Source organism: Podarcis liolepis (assembly GCF_965112155.1).
Source record: "Podarcis liolepis genome assembly, chromosome: 11".
NCBI classification, from domain to species: domain Eukaryota; kingdom Metazoa; phylum Chordata; class Lepidosauria; order Squamata; family Lacertidae; genus Podarcis; species Podarcis liolepis.
In genome coordinates this window covers 52,095,528-52,109,650 of record NC_139565.1, presented here as the reverse complement: position 1 = coordinate 52,109,650, position 14,123 = coordinate 52,095,528, and the positions used below count along the sequence as shown (strand labels likewise).

Genomic DNA, 14,123 nt, shown 5'->3' with positions numbered 1-14,123 from the left:
AAAAGCAGGAGTAGATGGAAATGTGGGGGGGGGGGAGTATGGCACTTAGGCAACTACCCAGAACCTGGTTAATATCTGGCCAAGATATTTATAAACGGGGAAAAAGCCTAAAAATAAATAATTTTTAAAATTAAAAAGAATAACCACACACGCACACACACCACTAGCCATCAGTTGGGGGGGGGGGGAGTTTTCTACAGAAAAGTTGCAACTCATTCATTGACACAGCAATCTGAGATTTCAGTGAAAACTTGAAGCTGAGCTAGTGCTGGATTTCTTTTCCCTTTTCCATGTGCCAAAATAAATGAAACAAGGGAAGAACTGAGAGCGCACTTTAAGCAACTGATTAGCCATCAGTTAGTTGGTGTGCAAGCCATACTTTTAAGAACGCAATGCACAATGGCAAGTAACTATTATTCTGAGAGAATTCTGGAGAAAAAAAATACCCACAATTTTATGTGTAAGGGTTGTTGGGGTTTTTTTGGGGGGGGTGTCAAATGATAAGAACACATCCCAGTACATTGCAGACAATATTCAATCTCCTTTCAGATAATGTAACAAAATTCTAATTGATAATAGTAATAAAGCGTTCATATTTACCATGGGTCTAGTTGCTGGTTAAAAATTACCCAATGTACTGAAGATCACAGGTTTGGGGGCATTTATTTATTTATTTTGCTTTGCTTTGCTTTAGTTTAACATACTTTTGGGAGGGTGTTGTTGGGTTTTTTAATTAATTTTTTATTTTATTTTATTTTTAGAGCTGTTGTTAATTTCCACTGTTGTTTCTTACCGCACTGAAATCCAGTAAATCACTGAGTTCTTTGTCCGTCCCTAAGGCAGCCATTCGCTGTTGGTGGTGCATTTTAGCAAAATCACACAAACCTAGAAACATGGAAATAACCGCAATCAGAAAACCCAGTCCCGAGCCTTACAGGAAACAACAATCGGATTTCTTTCTTTTTTTTAAATGAGAGTTGGGGTGGGGAGGGGGGAAAGGTTGGGGAAGGGAGTTGGGGGTAAGATGGAGGGGCAGCAACGACAAGAAGACAGGAAAGGCGACACTAGTTTCACCGGATCGCTCGAAACCCCAGTTTATCAGTCTAACCCCAAAATCCAGAACAGAGGGAGAGACAGAGAGAGAGAGAAGAGGAGCCGGCGCGCCGTTCAGCGCATCGTTTATGCAACAGGAGGTTCAACGAGGAATGAATGAGAAACCCAGAGCAGAAACTACAGCCATCCGTTCCCAACTTTCTTTTTTGTTTTATTTTGCACCGCTCCCTTCTCCTCCCGTGCACATATCCCCACCACCCCGATTATTTTACATAAAGGCAGGCGGCAAACAAAGTATTTATAGAGTGGAGCAACACAGGCTCGGTCGGTGCAAAGGAGACGTGGGGAGGGGGGAGGTCAACAGAATAGGGATGGGAGGTTTGGGAGTGGAGTTGGAGAGGTTGGGGGGGGGGGGAGAGACACACCAGCCTTTGGGAGACCAGCCTACGTTCCTACTATAATTAAACCCCTCGAAGACTTGTTTGGGGGGTTTTTTTAGAGGGGGGGAGGAAGACAGACAAAAAGAAAGCGAGTTAACCCTTAGCGATTAGGTAACTAATGTATGAAAGGTGACTGGGGAGACTTGCAAGTAACCAGCTGGGACTAAAGGGCATCTTCAGGCCCCGTTTGCAACAAAGTCCGTTTCTCTAGTCTAGGGCAAACAATTGGAAAGCAGGGGAGGGGGGCTGAAACAGGCCACTGCAGACCCTTCCCCGGGCGCACCCCATGGAGAAAGAAAGAGGGGGGGGGATGAATTCCCCGTGTTTAAATGAAGCCACCAGAAGCAGCAGCTCCTCTTCCATTAGCGGCAGCCACAACTAAACTCCAAACTAAAGACATTTTAAAAAGCGAGGGGGGGGGAGTAAAGAGGACACCTCCGGTTACCTACCGGCCGAGAGAGGAGAGAAGGGGCTCCCTTTCCGACCACAGCCCCGAGCTCTGGGTTTCATTGCTCGAAATCACTGCATCCACCAACCGCACACAACAACACGCAGGAGAGAAAGAGAGAGAGGGAGATAGATACAGAGAGAGATAGAAAGAGAGAAGGGGGGAGAAAAAGGAGAGACCCCGCCGGCGCGCCGCGCTAAAAGCTCTCCCCCGAACTGGAGCGGGGAGGAAAAAGGAAGAAAAAAAACCAGGAGGAAAGAGAGACGAGAAGAAGACGCGGCGGAGGAGGGAAGAAGGAGCCCCGATTCCTAAACCCAAACTCTTCTTCTGCCTTAATCAGGGGAAGCGAGAGGGAGAAGAGAAGGGGGCGATAGGAGGGGGGCAAAGCACGAGCCGCTACACCCCGCGAAACACACGCACACAAGCAAACCCCGAATAAAGCCGGACTGGAAGTTCAGCAAAAGGGGGGGGAGAGAGGGGAAGCCCAGGAGCACCACCAGACGCCACCGTCCCCCGATATTGCCTTTGCCTGCCTAAGGATTCACACACACATGCAACACACACACAGACACCCACCCCCCTCTTCCAATGAAATATATGTTTATATATGCAATAAAGATAAATGGGCACCTCGTTTTCTTCCATGCCCCTGATCACTGACGCTGGGAAGCTACACATGGATTGTATATATCTCGCCTCCCTTCACGTCCCCTAAGTCCCCAAACACTTCTCTCTCTCTCTCTCTCTCTCTCTCTCTCTCTCTCTTTTTAAAGGATTTATTATATAAAACAATCATTCCGCAGTTCGCGCGCGCGCGCGAGCACGCAAGGAGACCTAAGCAAGCGGACTACTTTATACACCGTTGCAAAAAAATAATACTAATAAAGAAAACGCACGTGAGACGAAGTGTATATGCCAGGAAGGAACACTAATATTGTTTTCTCCGTTTCCCAACCCCCCACCATTGTTTAGGCCACTCGCAAGACATACAGTAAAATAAAAGTGCTTTTGTGTCATGATATTGGTGCGTCTATCTTTAATTTGCTCTATGCTGCTTCCATTGCACGTTTAACGATGCAGACTACACCAAGAGAGAGCGATGCTGCAAACTTTTTCTCCCAAAATCGAGCGTTCGACTGGCTTTCTGCACAGGCAAGTTTTCTGGAGACTATGCCAGCCTCCTCCCCCTTTCTCTCCCTCCCTCCCTTCTCGCAAGCATGTTGTATATACAGTACTTTAATTTCAAAATGCTGCTACTACAGGCCTCAGGTTATTCCCCTTTCCCAGACTCCCCCCTCCCGCAAAGAAAGCCCGGTTGATTTTCGTTCCTCCTCGCCGCCACCCCCCCCCCCCGGCACGCGTAATAGAAAACAATTTCATTACTTATTACTGGCACGGTATATATATTTTTCCTGCCCATACCCCCTCTGTCTATGCGCTTATTGCTAAGCGTGTGGATGCTATTATCACATGCACGGTGCGCTTCGATTCACACTGCCGAAGTTGCATCAAGTTAAAAACACAGTGGGATCAACATATTTTTTTTTAATGAGAGAAAGAAAAGAAAGAAAGAAAAAAAGAACGATTCCAAGAGGAAATTGTAACTTTACCTTAAATGGCCACAAATATGTTCACAATATTCCAAGGAAAGATATTTTAGGGGAAGAAAAGAGAGCTCTTCTGCAAAGGTGCTTTATTATCTCACGTGTGTTTGACCCTCAAAAAAGCAGAAGTACTTTAAACTCGCACTCAGTCTTGCGATCCAGAGAGTATTCCACAATTCTTAAAGCAACTTTTACACCGGGCGCGAGGGGTTTTGCTTTGTTTTTGATTTATCCACCGTAAGGCATAAGTCTTCCCACCCAAAGTATAAGCAAAACGAAGCCAGCCAGCCAGCAAAAAAAAGATATATCGCAACAAAAACAATAAAAAGGAAGATCCAGCAAACTACCCTCCCGCCCTGTGACTTTTCTTTATAAACTCATGGCTACTAATGAACTATTTTGGAAAAGAAAAGAAAAAAATCTCGGTGGCAGTACGATTTCGACCCCCCTCAAGTCTCTGTTGTTGTTTTGTTTTTGTTTTGTTTTTGTTCTGTTTTAAAAAAAACCCAGCAATAAAAAGTCTCAAACTTGTCCCAACTTTACAGAGCTCTCCTCCTCCTCATTATCGCCATCATCATCATCATCACGGACTTCCCCGCGGAGAAATTGATAGCAATACGTTTCCCTGAAAGATACATTGTAATCCATTCACATCCGGGCAATGCAGTGGTGCTTATAAAGAGGGGTGGGAAAAAAGCTTGCTGCTGCTGCCGCCGCCGCCACCGCTGCTCGCTGCACGTTGCCTGCTTCGGCCGCGTCGCCTATTGCAGAGAATGACGACAGGAGGAGGAGGAGGGAGGGAGGGAAGGAGGGCGCGCGCGGAGCATAGAGAGGTAAACAGCCGGGCTAGAAAGTCAACCAAGATGGAGGAAAAGCAAAGCTCTGGGAGAGGAGGAGAAGAGGAGGGTTTTGTGATACAGAAGTGAAGGGGAAACTGAACTTTACGTTTCCCCGCGAAACGTGCGCACAGAGTTTGCAGGGGATCACTATAAGCTTCGCGAGCAAATATGAATAATAAAAAAACAAAAAAACAAACTTTCCCTTCCCAAAATAACAAAAAACAAACTTTCCCTTCCCCAAATAAAAAAATTCCTTCCAGTAGCACCTTAGAGACCAACTAAGTTTGTTACTGGTATGAGCTTTCCTGTGCATGCACACTTCTTCAGTTATCCTTTGGTTTTCCCACAGATTAGGGGTTTGGACCACAGAGGTTTGAGGGGCTTCTCTGGAAAAGTTTTCATTGTTCTCTTCGCGCCATTTAATTAAACTCCCAACACAATGCAAAAAACCCAAAACAAAACAAAAAAAGCCCACCCTGGTTTTGCTAATTGCAATAATTATGTGAGGGAGGCTTCAGGTCAGGTATGCACATGCAAAAAAAGCAGGCACTCTTAAAAGTGTTTATCGCTCATGTAGGAGGAAAAGGCCTTCTAAAACAATCCCCAACACAGTTTTTGTAACTTATTTATCATCATCACCATTAATAAAACACTAAAGGGGTTGCTATTTTTAAATGTAAATTGCCTCAAGGCTGAAACTGGTATAGCTCAGCTGGTAGAGCATGAGATTCTCATGTTGGGCAAAATATTCCTGCAATATTGGACTAGATGACCCTTGTGGTCCCTTCCAGCTTTACAATTCTGGAATTCTATGAAACTCTTAATAAATACACCTGAAGACAAAGGTTTCACTGTTGTTGGGGGTGGGGCGTGAGCTACATACTCAAAGCCCTACTCTTGGATACAGTGGTGCCCCGCAAGACGAATGCCTCGCAAGACAAAAAACTCGCTAGACGAAAGGTTTTTCCGTTCGCGATTTGCCTCGCAAGACGAATTTCCCGTATGGGCTTGCTTCGCAAGACGAAAACGTCTCGCGACTTTTTTTCTTTGACTAAAAACAAAGACATGTTTTGTTTATAAAGTTAATTTATTTTCCCTTAAATTTTTGAACTGCTCTTTACAGTATGTGTGACTTTAAAGAGCAGTTAATAAACTGTTGTTGTACCAAATTTGGCTTTGTTTGGACTTTTTTTGACCATAGGAACGCATTAATTGATTTTCAATGCATTCCTATGGGATTTCGTGCTTCGCAAGACGAAAAATTCGCTAGACAACAAAAATTGCAGAACGAATTAATTTCGTCTTGCGGGGCACCACTGTATTTTCAAGATTAAAGGCACTTCCACGTGGCAATTCATTGTGGGTTCAGAACTATTCATGCATGCGCTTGCAGGCGTGAGCATCACAGTCCACAATAAAAATTTTGTAGAAGCATCGTAAACTGCAGGATATGCAGTTTATTTTAAAGGGCATTTGTTGTTCTTTCTTTTTATATTTCACTAGCAGCCTCATATCTGGTATAGCTCGGGAATTCTAAGAAACCAAAAATATCAGTGCAATTTTGTAAGGTTCATTCCTCCATCTTGATTCAAAATGGTATCCAGTTGTATCTGTGTTTAGAGGAATTACTGCTCCTTGATCCTAGGAATATTATTATTATTTTAAAAAAATATATACACCTGTCATCCAGGGATCAAAGGGCAGTTTACAATAGAAAAACACAAAAATAAATACTGCTATGAGTTTGCGGTGGGGTAGGCTGTATGCCTAAACCTCCTTCTAATTCCTCAATCCAGCAGATTCCATTACTGGAATAGCCACATTAGGTAACTGCCCTCTATGTATGGGCCATTAAGGTCACAAAGGAAGTGGCTATGTGCCACTTATTATGTGCCCCCCCCCCAAAGACAAAGGCCAGAGTTGGGAATTGAGTTGTGTGGAGCTAGATGCTAGAAGCCTGTGGGTTGGGCAGCTGGGAGACAGAACCATGTCTGATTTCTGCTGGAATCGAAGTCTGTGGCTATGGGAGAAGCAAAATTCTTTTGAGCTGTTAATGCTGTGAGCCCCTTCATCATATGTTCAGGCTGTATATATGTGTAAATAAATCATATAGCATAAAGGCATCACTACCTCCATTGTTCCTCATTCCGAGGAAACCGAAACCAGAAACTCCTTATATCTCACACGTAAGGCAGAGAGCTTTTCATCCAGCTGGAAATGTTTGTGGTAACAAACCTTGTTCAATTGTTTCTCAAAAGTGCTACAGAATCAGATAACCAGACGCTTGTTTACCCCAACAACTGAGAAAGAGGAGGTGGCAGTGGCCAGGCCATTTTATAGTCTCTCCCGGCTCCTCTCTCCTACTGGCAATTGCCAGGTCTTCTTGAGAAGAAGTGGCGTCTTGTCCAACTTCCTCTCCCTTTGTAAAAAAAGCACTCCTGTCTGGATCCATTTTGGAACTGCAGAGCAGGTAGCAGCATAGTGGGTTTCTGTCTTATCTCAACAAGACTAGCCCTATTCTGAATTGCTGCTGATATTTTGGGAACTTTAGGGAGAAACTCTCCCTCAGTACACCTAGTGGGCATAAGAGAGAGAGATTTTTCTGATTTAAAGAATCCCTTCCTGTTGTTTTTCCCCTTCCTTGGCTCTCTCTCAGATTCATTTTCCAACCAAACTGAAAATCAAGTCCCTGTATAGTCTGTGCACCAGTTATCAATATTTTTGAGCCTTTCTCCTCAGCAATGGCAAGATACTTATTGGTCAAGCCAAGGGTACTCATCTGAGGAAATTTCCCTTTCTCATTCTGAAGCGAATTAATGAATGGAACAACTTCTCTAGGTTATTCTGTGGATATTCATTCAGTTTGTGTCATGGGAATGTGGGAAGACGCTTTATGCTGAGGTAGGCCACTGGTACCAGTAATGTCTACATTGACCGGCAGTGGCTTTCCTGAATTTCAGAAAGGGCTGTCTCCCATTTTTATCTAAAGTTGCCCATGATTTAACCTAAGGCCTTCCCCATGCAGAGCGCTTGCTCTGAGATTCAACCTTTCTCCACAATTCCACTTACCTTTGAAGGAGTTGCTTTCCTAAGCAGTTTGCCTTCACGAACAGGCTGATGAGATGATGGCACTGATTTTGGAGTGGTGTTCGTCACTATGGCTTTACTGGTGGATTTTGGTGATTAGCTCTGTATAGCTGTGGGATAGAAATTTAAAAATAAGTCAGCGAAGAGGCACCTTTGATCAAGGCCATATTAAGCCACAAAGCGATAGGGCTACAGCCCAAGGCTCACTGCTTCACGGGACCCGGTGATGTTCTAGACTTCCCTTCAAATTATGGTGCATGCAACCCAGATAGGCAGAGTTGAAATAAAATTAATAATAACAACAACAACAACAATAATGCTATTGTTATTATATTACAATACAGGACGAGGTGGGGAAGGTGTTTCCCCTTCTTCACACATACAGTGGTGCCTCGCAAGACGAAATTAATTCGTTCCGCAAGTTTTTTCTTCTTGCGAGTTTTTCGTCTTGCGAAGCACGGTTTCCCATAGGAATGCATTGAAAATCAATTAATGCGTTCCTAGGGAAACCGCCTTCAGACCAGGTCCGGGGACAGTCTGTCCCCAGACCTTTTCTGAAGGCTGGCGGGGGAAGAAGGAGTTCCCCGCAGGGCTCTCCAAGCTGCGGATAGCAGCCTGCTGCCCCGCACGAGGGGCGCTGTTAAGCAGAGCGCCTCTCGCGCGGGGCAGACATTCGCAGCTTGGGGAGCCCTGCAGGACTTCCCCGCAGGGCTCTCCAAGCTGCGGATAGCAGCCTGCTGCCCCGCACGAGGGGCGCTCTTTAGCAGAGCGCCTCTCGCGCGGGGCAGACATTCGCAGCTTGGGGAGCCCTGCAGGACTTCCCCGCAGGGCTCTCCAAGCTGCGGATAGCAGCCTGCTGCCCCGCACGAGGGGCGCTGTTAAGCAGAGCGCCTCTCGCGCGGGGCAGACATTCACAGCTTGGGGAGCCCTGCAGGACTTCCCCGCAGGGCTCTCCAAGCTGCGGATAGCAGCCTGCTGCCCCGCACGAGGGGCGCTCTTTAGCAGAGCGCCTCTCGCGCGGGGCAGACATTCGCAGCTTGGGGAGCCCTGCAGGACTTCCCCGCAGGGCTCTCCAAGCTGCGGATAGCAGCCTGCTGCCCCGCACGAGGGGCGCTGTTAAGCAGAGCGCCTCTCGCGCGGGGCAGACATTCGCAGCTTGGGGAGCCCTGCAGGACTTCCCCGCAGGGCTCTCCAAGCTGCGGATAGCAGCCTGCTGCCCCGCACGAGGGGCGCTCTTTAGCAGAGCGCCTCTCGCGCGGGGCAGACATTCGCAGCTTGGGGAGCCCTGCAGGACTTCCCCACAGGGCTCTCCAAGCTGCGGATAGCAGCCTGCTGCCCCGCACGAGGGGCGCTGTTAAGTAGAGCGCCTCTCGCGCGGGGCAGACATTCACAGCTTGGGGAGCCCTGCAGGTCTTCCCCGCAGGGCTCTGCAAGCTGCGGATAGGCGCAGCAGGCTGCTATCTGCAGCTTGCAGAGCCCTGCGGGGAAGTCCTGCAGGGTTCCCCAAGCTGTGAATGTCTGCCCCGCGCGAGAGGCGCTCTGCTTAACAGCGCCCCTCGTGTGGGGCAGCAGGCTGCTATCCGCAGCTTGGAGAGCCCTGCGGGGAAGTCCTGCAGGGTTCCCCAAGCTGTGAATGTCTGCCCCGCGCGAGAGGCGCTCTGCTTAACAGCGCCCCTCGTGTGGGGCAGCAGGCTGCTATCCGCAGCTTGGAGAGCCCTGCGGGGAAGTCCTGCAGGGTTCCCCAAGCTGTGAATGTCTGCCCCGCGCGAGAGGCGCTCTACTTAACAGCGTCCCTCGTGCGGGGCAGCAGGCTGCTATCCGCAGCTTGGAGAGCCCTGCGGGGAAGTCCTGCAGGGCTCCCCAAGCTGTGAATGTCTGCCCCGCGCGAGAGGCGCTCTGCTTAACAGCGCCCCTCGTGCGGGGCAGCAGGCTGCTATCCGCAGCTTGGAGAGCCCTGCGGGGAAGTCCTGCAGGGCTCCCCAAGCTGCGAATGTCTGCCCCGCGCGAGAGGCGCTCTGCTAAAGAGCGCCCCTCGTGCGGGGCAGCAGGCTGCTATCCGCAGCTTGGAGAGCCCTGCGGGGAAGTCCTGCAGGGCTCCCCAAGCTGTGAATGTCTGCCCCGCGCGAGAGGCGCTCTGCTAAAGAGCGCCCCTCGTGTGGGGCAGCAGGCTGCTATCCGCAGCTTGGAGAGCCCTGCGGGGAAGTCCTGCAGGGCTCCCCAAGCTGCGAATGTCTGCCCCGCGCGAGAGGCGCTCTGCTAAAGAGCGCCCCTCGTGCGGGGCAGCAGGCTGCTATCCGCAGCTTGGAGAGCCCTGCGGGGAAGTCCTGCAGGGCTCCCCAAGCTGTGAATGTCTGCCCCGCGCGAGAGGCGCTCTGCTTAACAGCGCCCCTCGTGCGGGGCAGCAGGCTGCTATCCGCAGCTTGGAGAGCCCTGCGGGGAAGTCCTGCAGGGCTCCCCAAGCTGCGAATGTCTGCCCCGCGCGAGAGGCGCTCTGCTAAAGAGCGCCCCTCGTGCGGGGCAGCAGGCTGCTATCCGCAGCTTGGAGAGCCCTGCGGGGAAGTCCTGCAGGGCTCCCCAAGCTGTGAATGTCTGCCCCGCGCGAGAGGCGCTCTGCTAAAGAGCGCCCCTCGTGTGGGGCAGCAGGCTGCTATCCGCAGCTTGGAGAGCCCTGCGGGGAAGTCCTGCAGGGCTCCCCAAGCTGCGAATGTCTGCCCCGCGCGAGAGGCGCTCTGCTAAAGAGCGCCCCTCGTGCGGGGCAGCAGGCTGCTATCCGCAGCTTGGAGAGCCCTGCGGGGAAGTCCTGCAGGGCTCCCCAAGCTGCGAATGTCTGCCCCGCGCGAGAGGCGCTCTGCTTAACAGCGCCCCTCGTGCGGGGCAGCAGGCTGCTATCCGCAGCTTGGAGAGCCCTGCGGGGAAGTCCTGCAGGGCTCCCCAAGCTGCGAATGTCTGCCCCGCGCGAGAGGCGCTCTGCTAAAGAGCGCCCCTCGTGCGGGGCAGCAGGCTGCTATCCGCAGCTTGGAGAGCCCTGCGGGGAAGTCCTGCAGGGCTCCCCAAGCTGCGAATGTCTGCCCCGCGCGAGAGGCGCTCTGCTAAAGAGCGCCCCTCGTGCGGGGCAGCAGGCTGCTATCCGCAGCTTGGAGAGCCCTGCGGGGAAGTCCTGCAGGGCTCCCCAAGCTGCGAATGTCTGCCCCGCGCGAGAGGCGCTCTGCTAAAGAGCGCCCCTCGTGCGGGGCAGCAGGCTGCTATTCGCAGCTTGGAGAGCCCTGCGGGGAAGTCCTGCAGGGCTCCCCAAGCTGTGAATGTCTGCCCCGCGCGAGAGGCGCTCTGCTTAAGAGCGCCCCTCCTGCGGGGCAGCAGGCTGCTATCCGCAGCTTGGAGAGCCGCTGCGCGCCTTCTCCTCTGTTCCCGGACCTCCCACCACAAGCCTTCAGGACAGGTCTGGGAACAGAGGAGAAGGTGCGCTGCGTTTCCCCGCTGTCCCAGGAGATTTCCCTATGGGCTTTCGTCTTGCGAAGCAAGCCCATAGGGAAATTCGTCTTGCGAAGCCTCTAAAAATCGGAAAACCCTTTCGTCTTGCGGGTTTTTCGTTTAGCGAGGCATTCGTCTTGCGGGGTACCACTGTACACTGTTTATGTCAACAAAAAAGCTATGAGAGAAAAACACAGTGCAATTGTTTTCCCTTAACAGCCCACTGGCCAGAGATAGGGCTGGTAGGTAATTCAGACCCTTTTAAATAGGCAACCTTCTCACTCTGGCTTTGCTTTAGGACAAAAAACAGGCCGCTTTTATGCAGACATGGACGTTGGGATTGGGACCAGGGGTGGTGCATGTACATCCCTGCTTTCTCTTGCGCAAGAGGAGGAACCCATAATACAATTAAAACTAGGAACCATAGTGTTTTGTTTTAATTTAAGGAAAGCATAGAAGATGATGTTCTCTAAGATATGTAGTATTCCCCTCTGCATTGTATACTGCTTAGTTTTCTTCCAGTGTATGCATACGTGTGTACACACCATTTCCAGGTGTTACCTCAGAGTTGCAAGTGAAACAGGGAGCCCACTGCCTGAGGCCCATTATGGCTTTCATCCAGCCTTGCCTCTGAATACTGAGGAGAGTTGTCTTTGCTTTTGTCCCTCAACTGAGATAATGTCTTATTCCTTGGTGCTGCATATGAATGCAGTCACAAATACTGAGTTGTTGCCCCCCCCCCGGACAACTTTTCTATGAGGGTAGTGATTTGAATCCTGCCCTTTATTTTCCAGACACGCTTCAAACTTCTTGAACTCGCCTTTCCTCCATTGAGGGGGGGGGGGTGGCAGTGGCCATTGGTGTACATGAGGAATGGTTCACCTCACATTTTACCCTCACAACTCTGTGAGGTAGATTAGGCTGGGAGATAGGGAACCCTTTCTAGGTCAGCCAACGAGCTTCATGGACAAATGGGGGTTAGTCTGGCGTATTAACCACTATATTACACCTAGTCTCTGACATAAGCTGCCCTCAGGTCCTCTCCTTTAATCTGCAGCCCTTCAGAAACTGCAGCCACTCAGGCTTTCCCTGTCAAAGAAACACACACCTTTTTCAGACCTGGTCTACTCAGACAGCAGAAAGAGAGGGCAAAACCCTGAGGGGATGCAGCAGCATGTACCATTTCAGAGTGCAGGTTGAAAACAGCAACCTCAAACTCCATGCAACTTTAATAATTTTTTTTTTAAAAAAACACCCTTGCATATCTAGAGAAAATATTCGTGTGCTGGTTTTCTGTTTGCTGGGTTTTGTTTTTGGTTTTTTTGTATGCAGGGAAGCATTTATCATTGTAAAACCCCCACCTGCAGTCTGAAGTGGTGTAGTCCATTTTGCAATCTCACAGAATTGGTACCACATGTGTAGCCCTGGCCCTTGTGAGGGGTAGCCAGCTTGCTAGCTAGCTGTATTGGGCCTGGGCAGAATTTCTTCCTGTCAGCCAGTTGCCATGGCAGGAGGATAGAAAGCCAGGGGAGGAAATGTTCCAGACACATAGGGATGGCAGCCATTGCATATGCAAATTTGTAACTTTAAAAAATGATTATATTTACATAATTTAATTTAAATGCTGTTTTGAAAGGTACAGAGTTGAATAAATAGAAATTAGTAATTAAGCAATGGCAATATCCTAAACTGTGTTTTGATGTGTGGATATACAATGCCGGGATACGTTACTCATCCCTTTGTATTTTGAGAATTTGTTTTTCTAAGCCTTGCTGAGTCACCATGTTCTCAACCGACTGCCACACGTTCTGGAAGTTTCTGTCCAGAAGCCTTGATACAAACTTGATCCATTCAGTTGTAGCATTGCTTCAAAAACAGGGACTAGGCCATACATTTCCTAAGGGTTTCAGTCCAAGATAGAATTCACATATTTATCTGTATAAGCTATATCTAAATACCAATGCAATTTGCCTAACCCTGCTTTGAAGACATTCAAATTGGAACTTTATTAACTACAAACCCTGAAATCTGGGATCCCCTCCAAAATGCTGCCGAAGTTTTGCAGTTCTTTAGCAGGGTTTTGCAGCACAAATCCCAGTTTCTGCAGTGCCCTGGACCATGTTGGGTTTTGGGGTAATAGCTATGACCCGCAGTTTAATTACTCAGTTGAGTGGGGGGCACTTCAAAATGCAGGGTTTTCACTGCAAAACTATTGCAAAACTTTGGCACCAGTTTGGAGTAAGTCACACACTGTTGGTTTTTGGAGTCTGTAGAATCAGCCAGCACCTGAGTTCAATCAGCAGTAGATAAATAGGTAGATAGATGCACACATTTCAATCAAAGGTAACTTTTATCCATCTGTAATGACTGCCCATTTCTACGAAGGGACTATGTTTTATCAGCTTTACATGAACTCATGTCGGCTTCCCTCTTGGGCAAGGACTTGTCGTCTGCTCCCTTCCACTTAATGCTCTGTAAAGAACTTAGTTTATTTTAAGTGTAATAATAATTACACTGTGGCAAGGAGTATTATTGTGCTGAGGACTACTCGTGGGGCTGGTGTATGAATGCTAGTATTTATATAATTTTAATCTGCAAAGTGTTTTTGGTTTTTTTAAACTTTCTCTACTGTTTCTGAAGGGATAACCATGTCAGTCTGTTAGGAACATTGGAAGCTGCCTTATACTGAGTCAGGCCATCGGTCCATTTAACTCAGTATTGCCTACACGGACTGGCAGCAACCCTCCAGGATTTCATACCAAAGCCTCTCTCTCATCCCTACCTGTTATTTTGAACTGTTTTAAATGTTGTGTTTTAATCGTTATACCCTGCCTTGGGACCTTCAGGTTGGAGGGTGGGTAATAAATTGTAATAATATTAGTACCTGGAAATGCTGGAGATTTGAACCTTCTGCATGCAAAGCAGATGTTCTGCTCCTGAGTTATGGCTCTATCTGCTGGTTGCAGCAAGAACAACCAAGTGCCACCTTCAAGTTTAACAAATCAGCACGTTTTTTGCCATAATGAGTGTGTTAGTCTTAGGAAGCCACCTTTTGTTGTTTCCACTTTTGTGATGTTTCTCAACAAACCTGTGTGCTGGAACTTACCAGTTGCAGTTTCTTGCCATAGAAGAGACAGAACTTTAATCCAGGGTTCTATGTCCCAAATCCTATTTCTATGCCCAG

General features: G+C 48.8%; 1 protein-coding gene across 28 annotated transcripts in view; it reads right to left on the bottom strand.

Annotated features, from left to right (window-relative positions):
* Positions 1-4,318, bottom strand: part of TCF4 (transcription factor 4) — a 339,431-nt gene extending 335,113 nt beyond the window's left edge. For 10 of the 28 annotated variants that reach the window (XR_014517240.1, XM_083465925.1, XM_083465936.1 and 7 more), the window contains exons 1-2: positions 1,943-2,392; positions 794-885 (exon numbers count right to left, since the gene is read on the bottom strand). Coding sequence is in view for 16 of the 28 variants with exons in the window: in XM_083465925.1 (XP_083322051.1) it covers positions 794-885; positions 1,943-2,003 (153 nt within the window). In the remaining 12 variants the exon portion in view is untranslated. Of the gene's footprint in view, positions 1-793; positions 886-1,942; positions 2,393-2,571; positions 2,704-3,551 lie in introns of those variants that run through there. The other 18 variants (XR_014517238.1, XR_014517239.1, XM_083465931.1 and 15 more) reach the window with 6 other exon arrangements.
* Between the last annotated feature and the right edge of the window lie 9,805 nt (positions 4,319-14,123).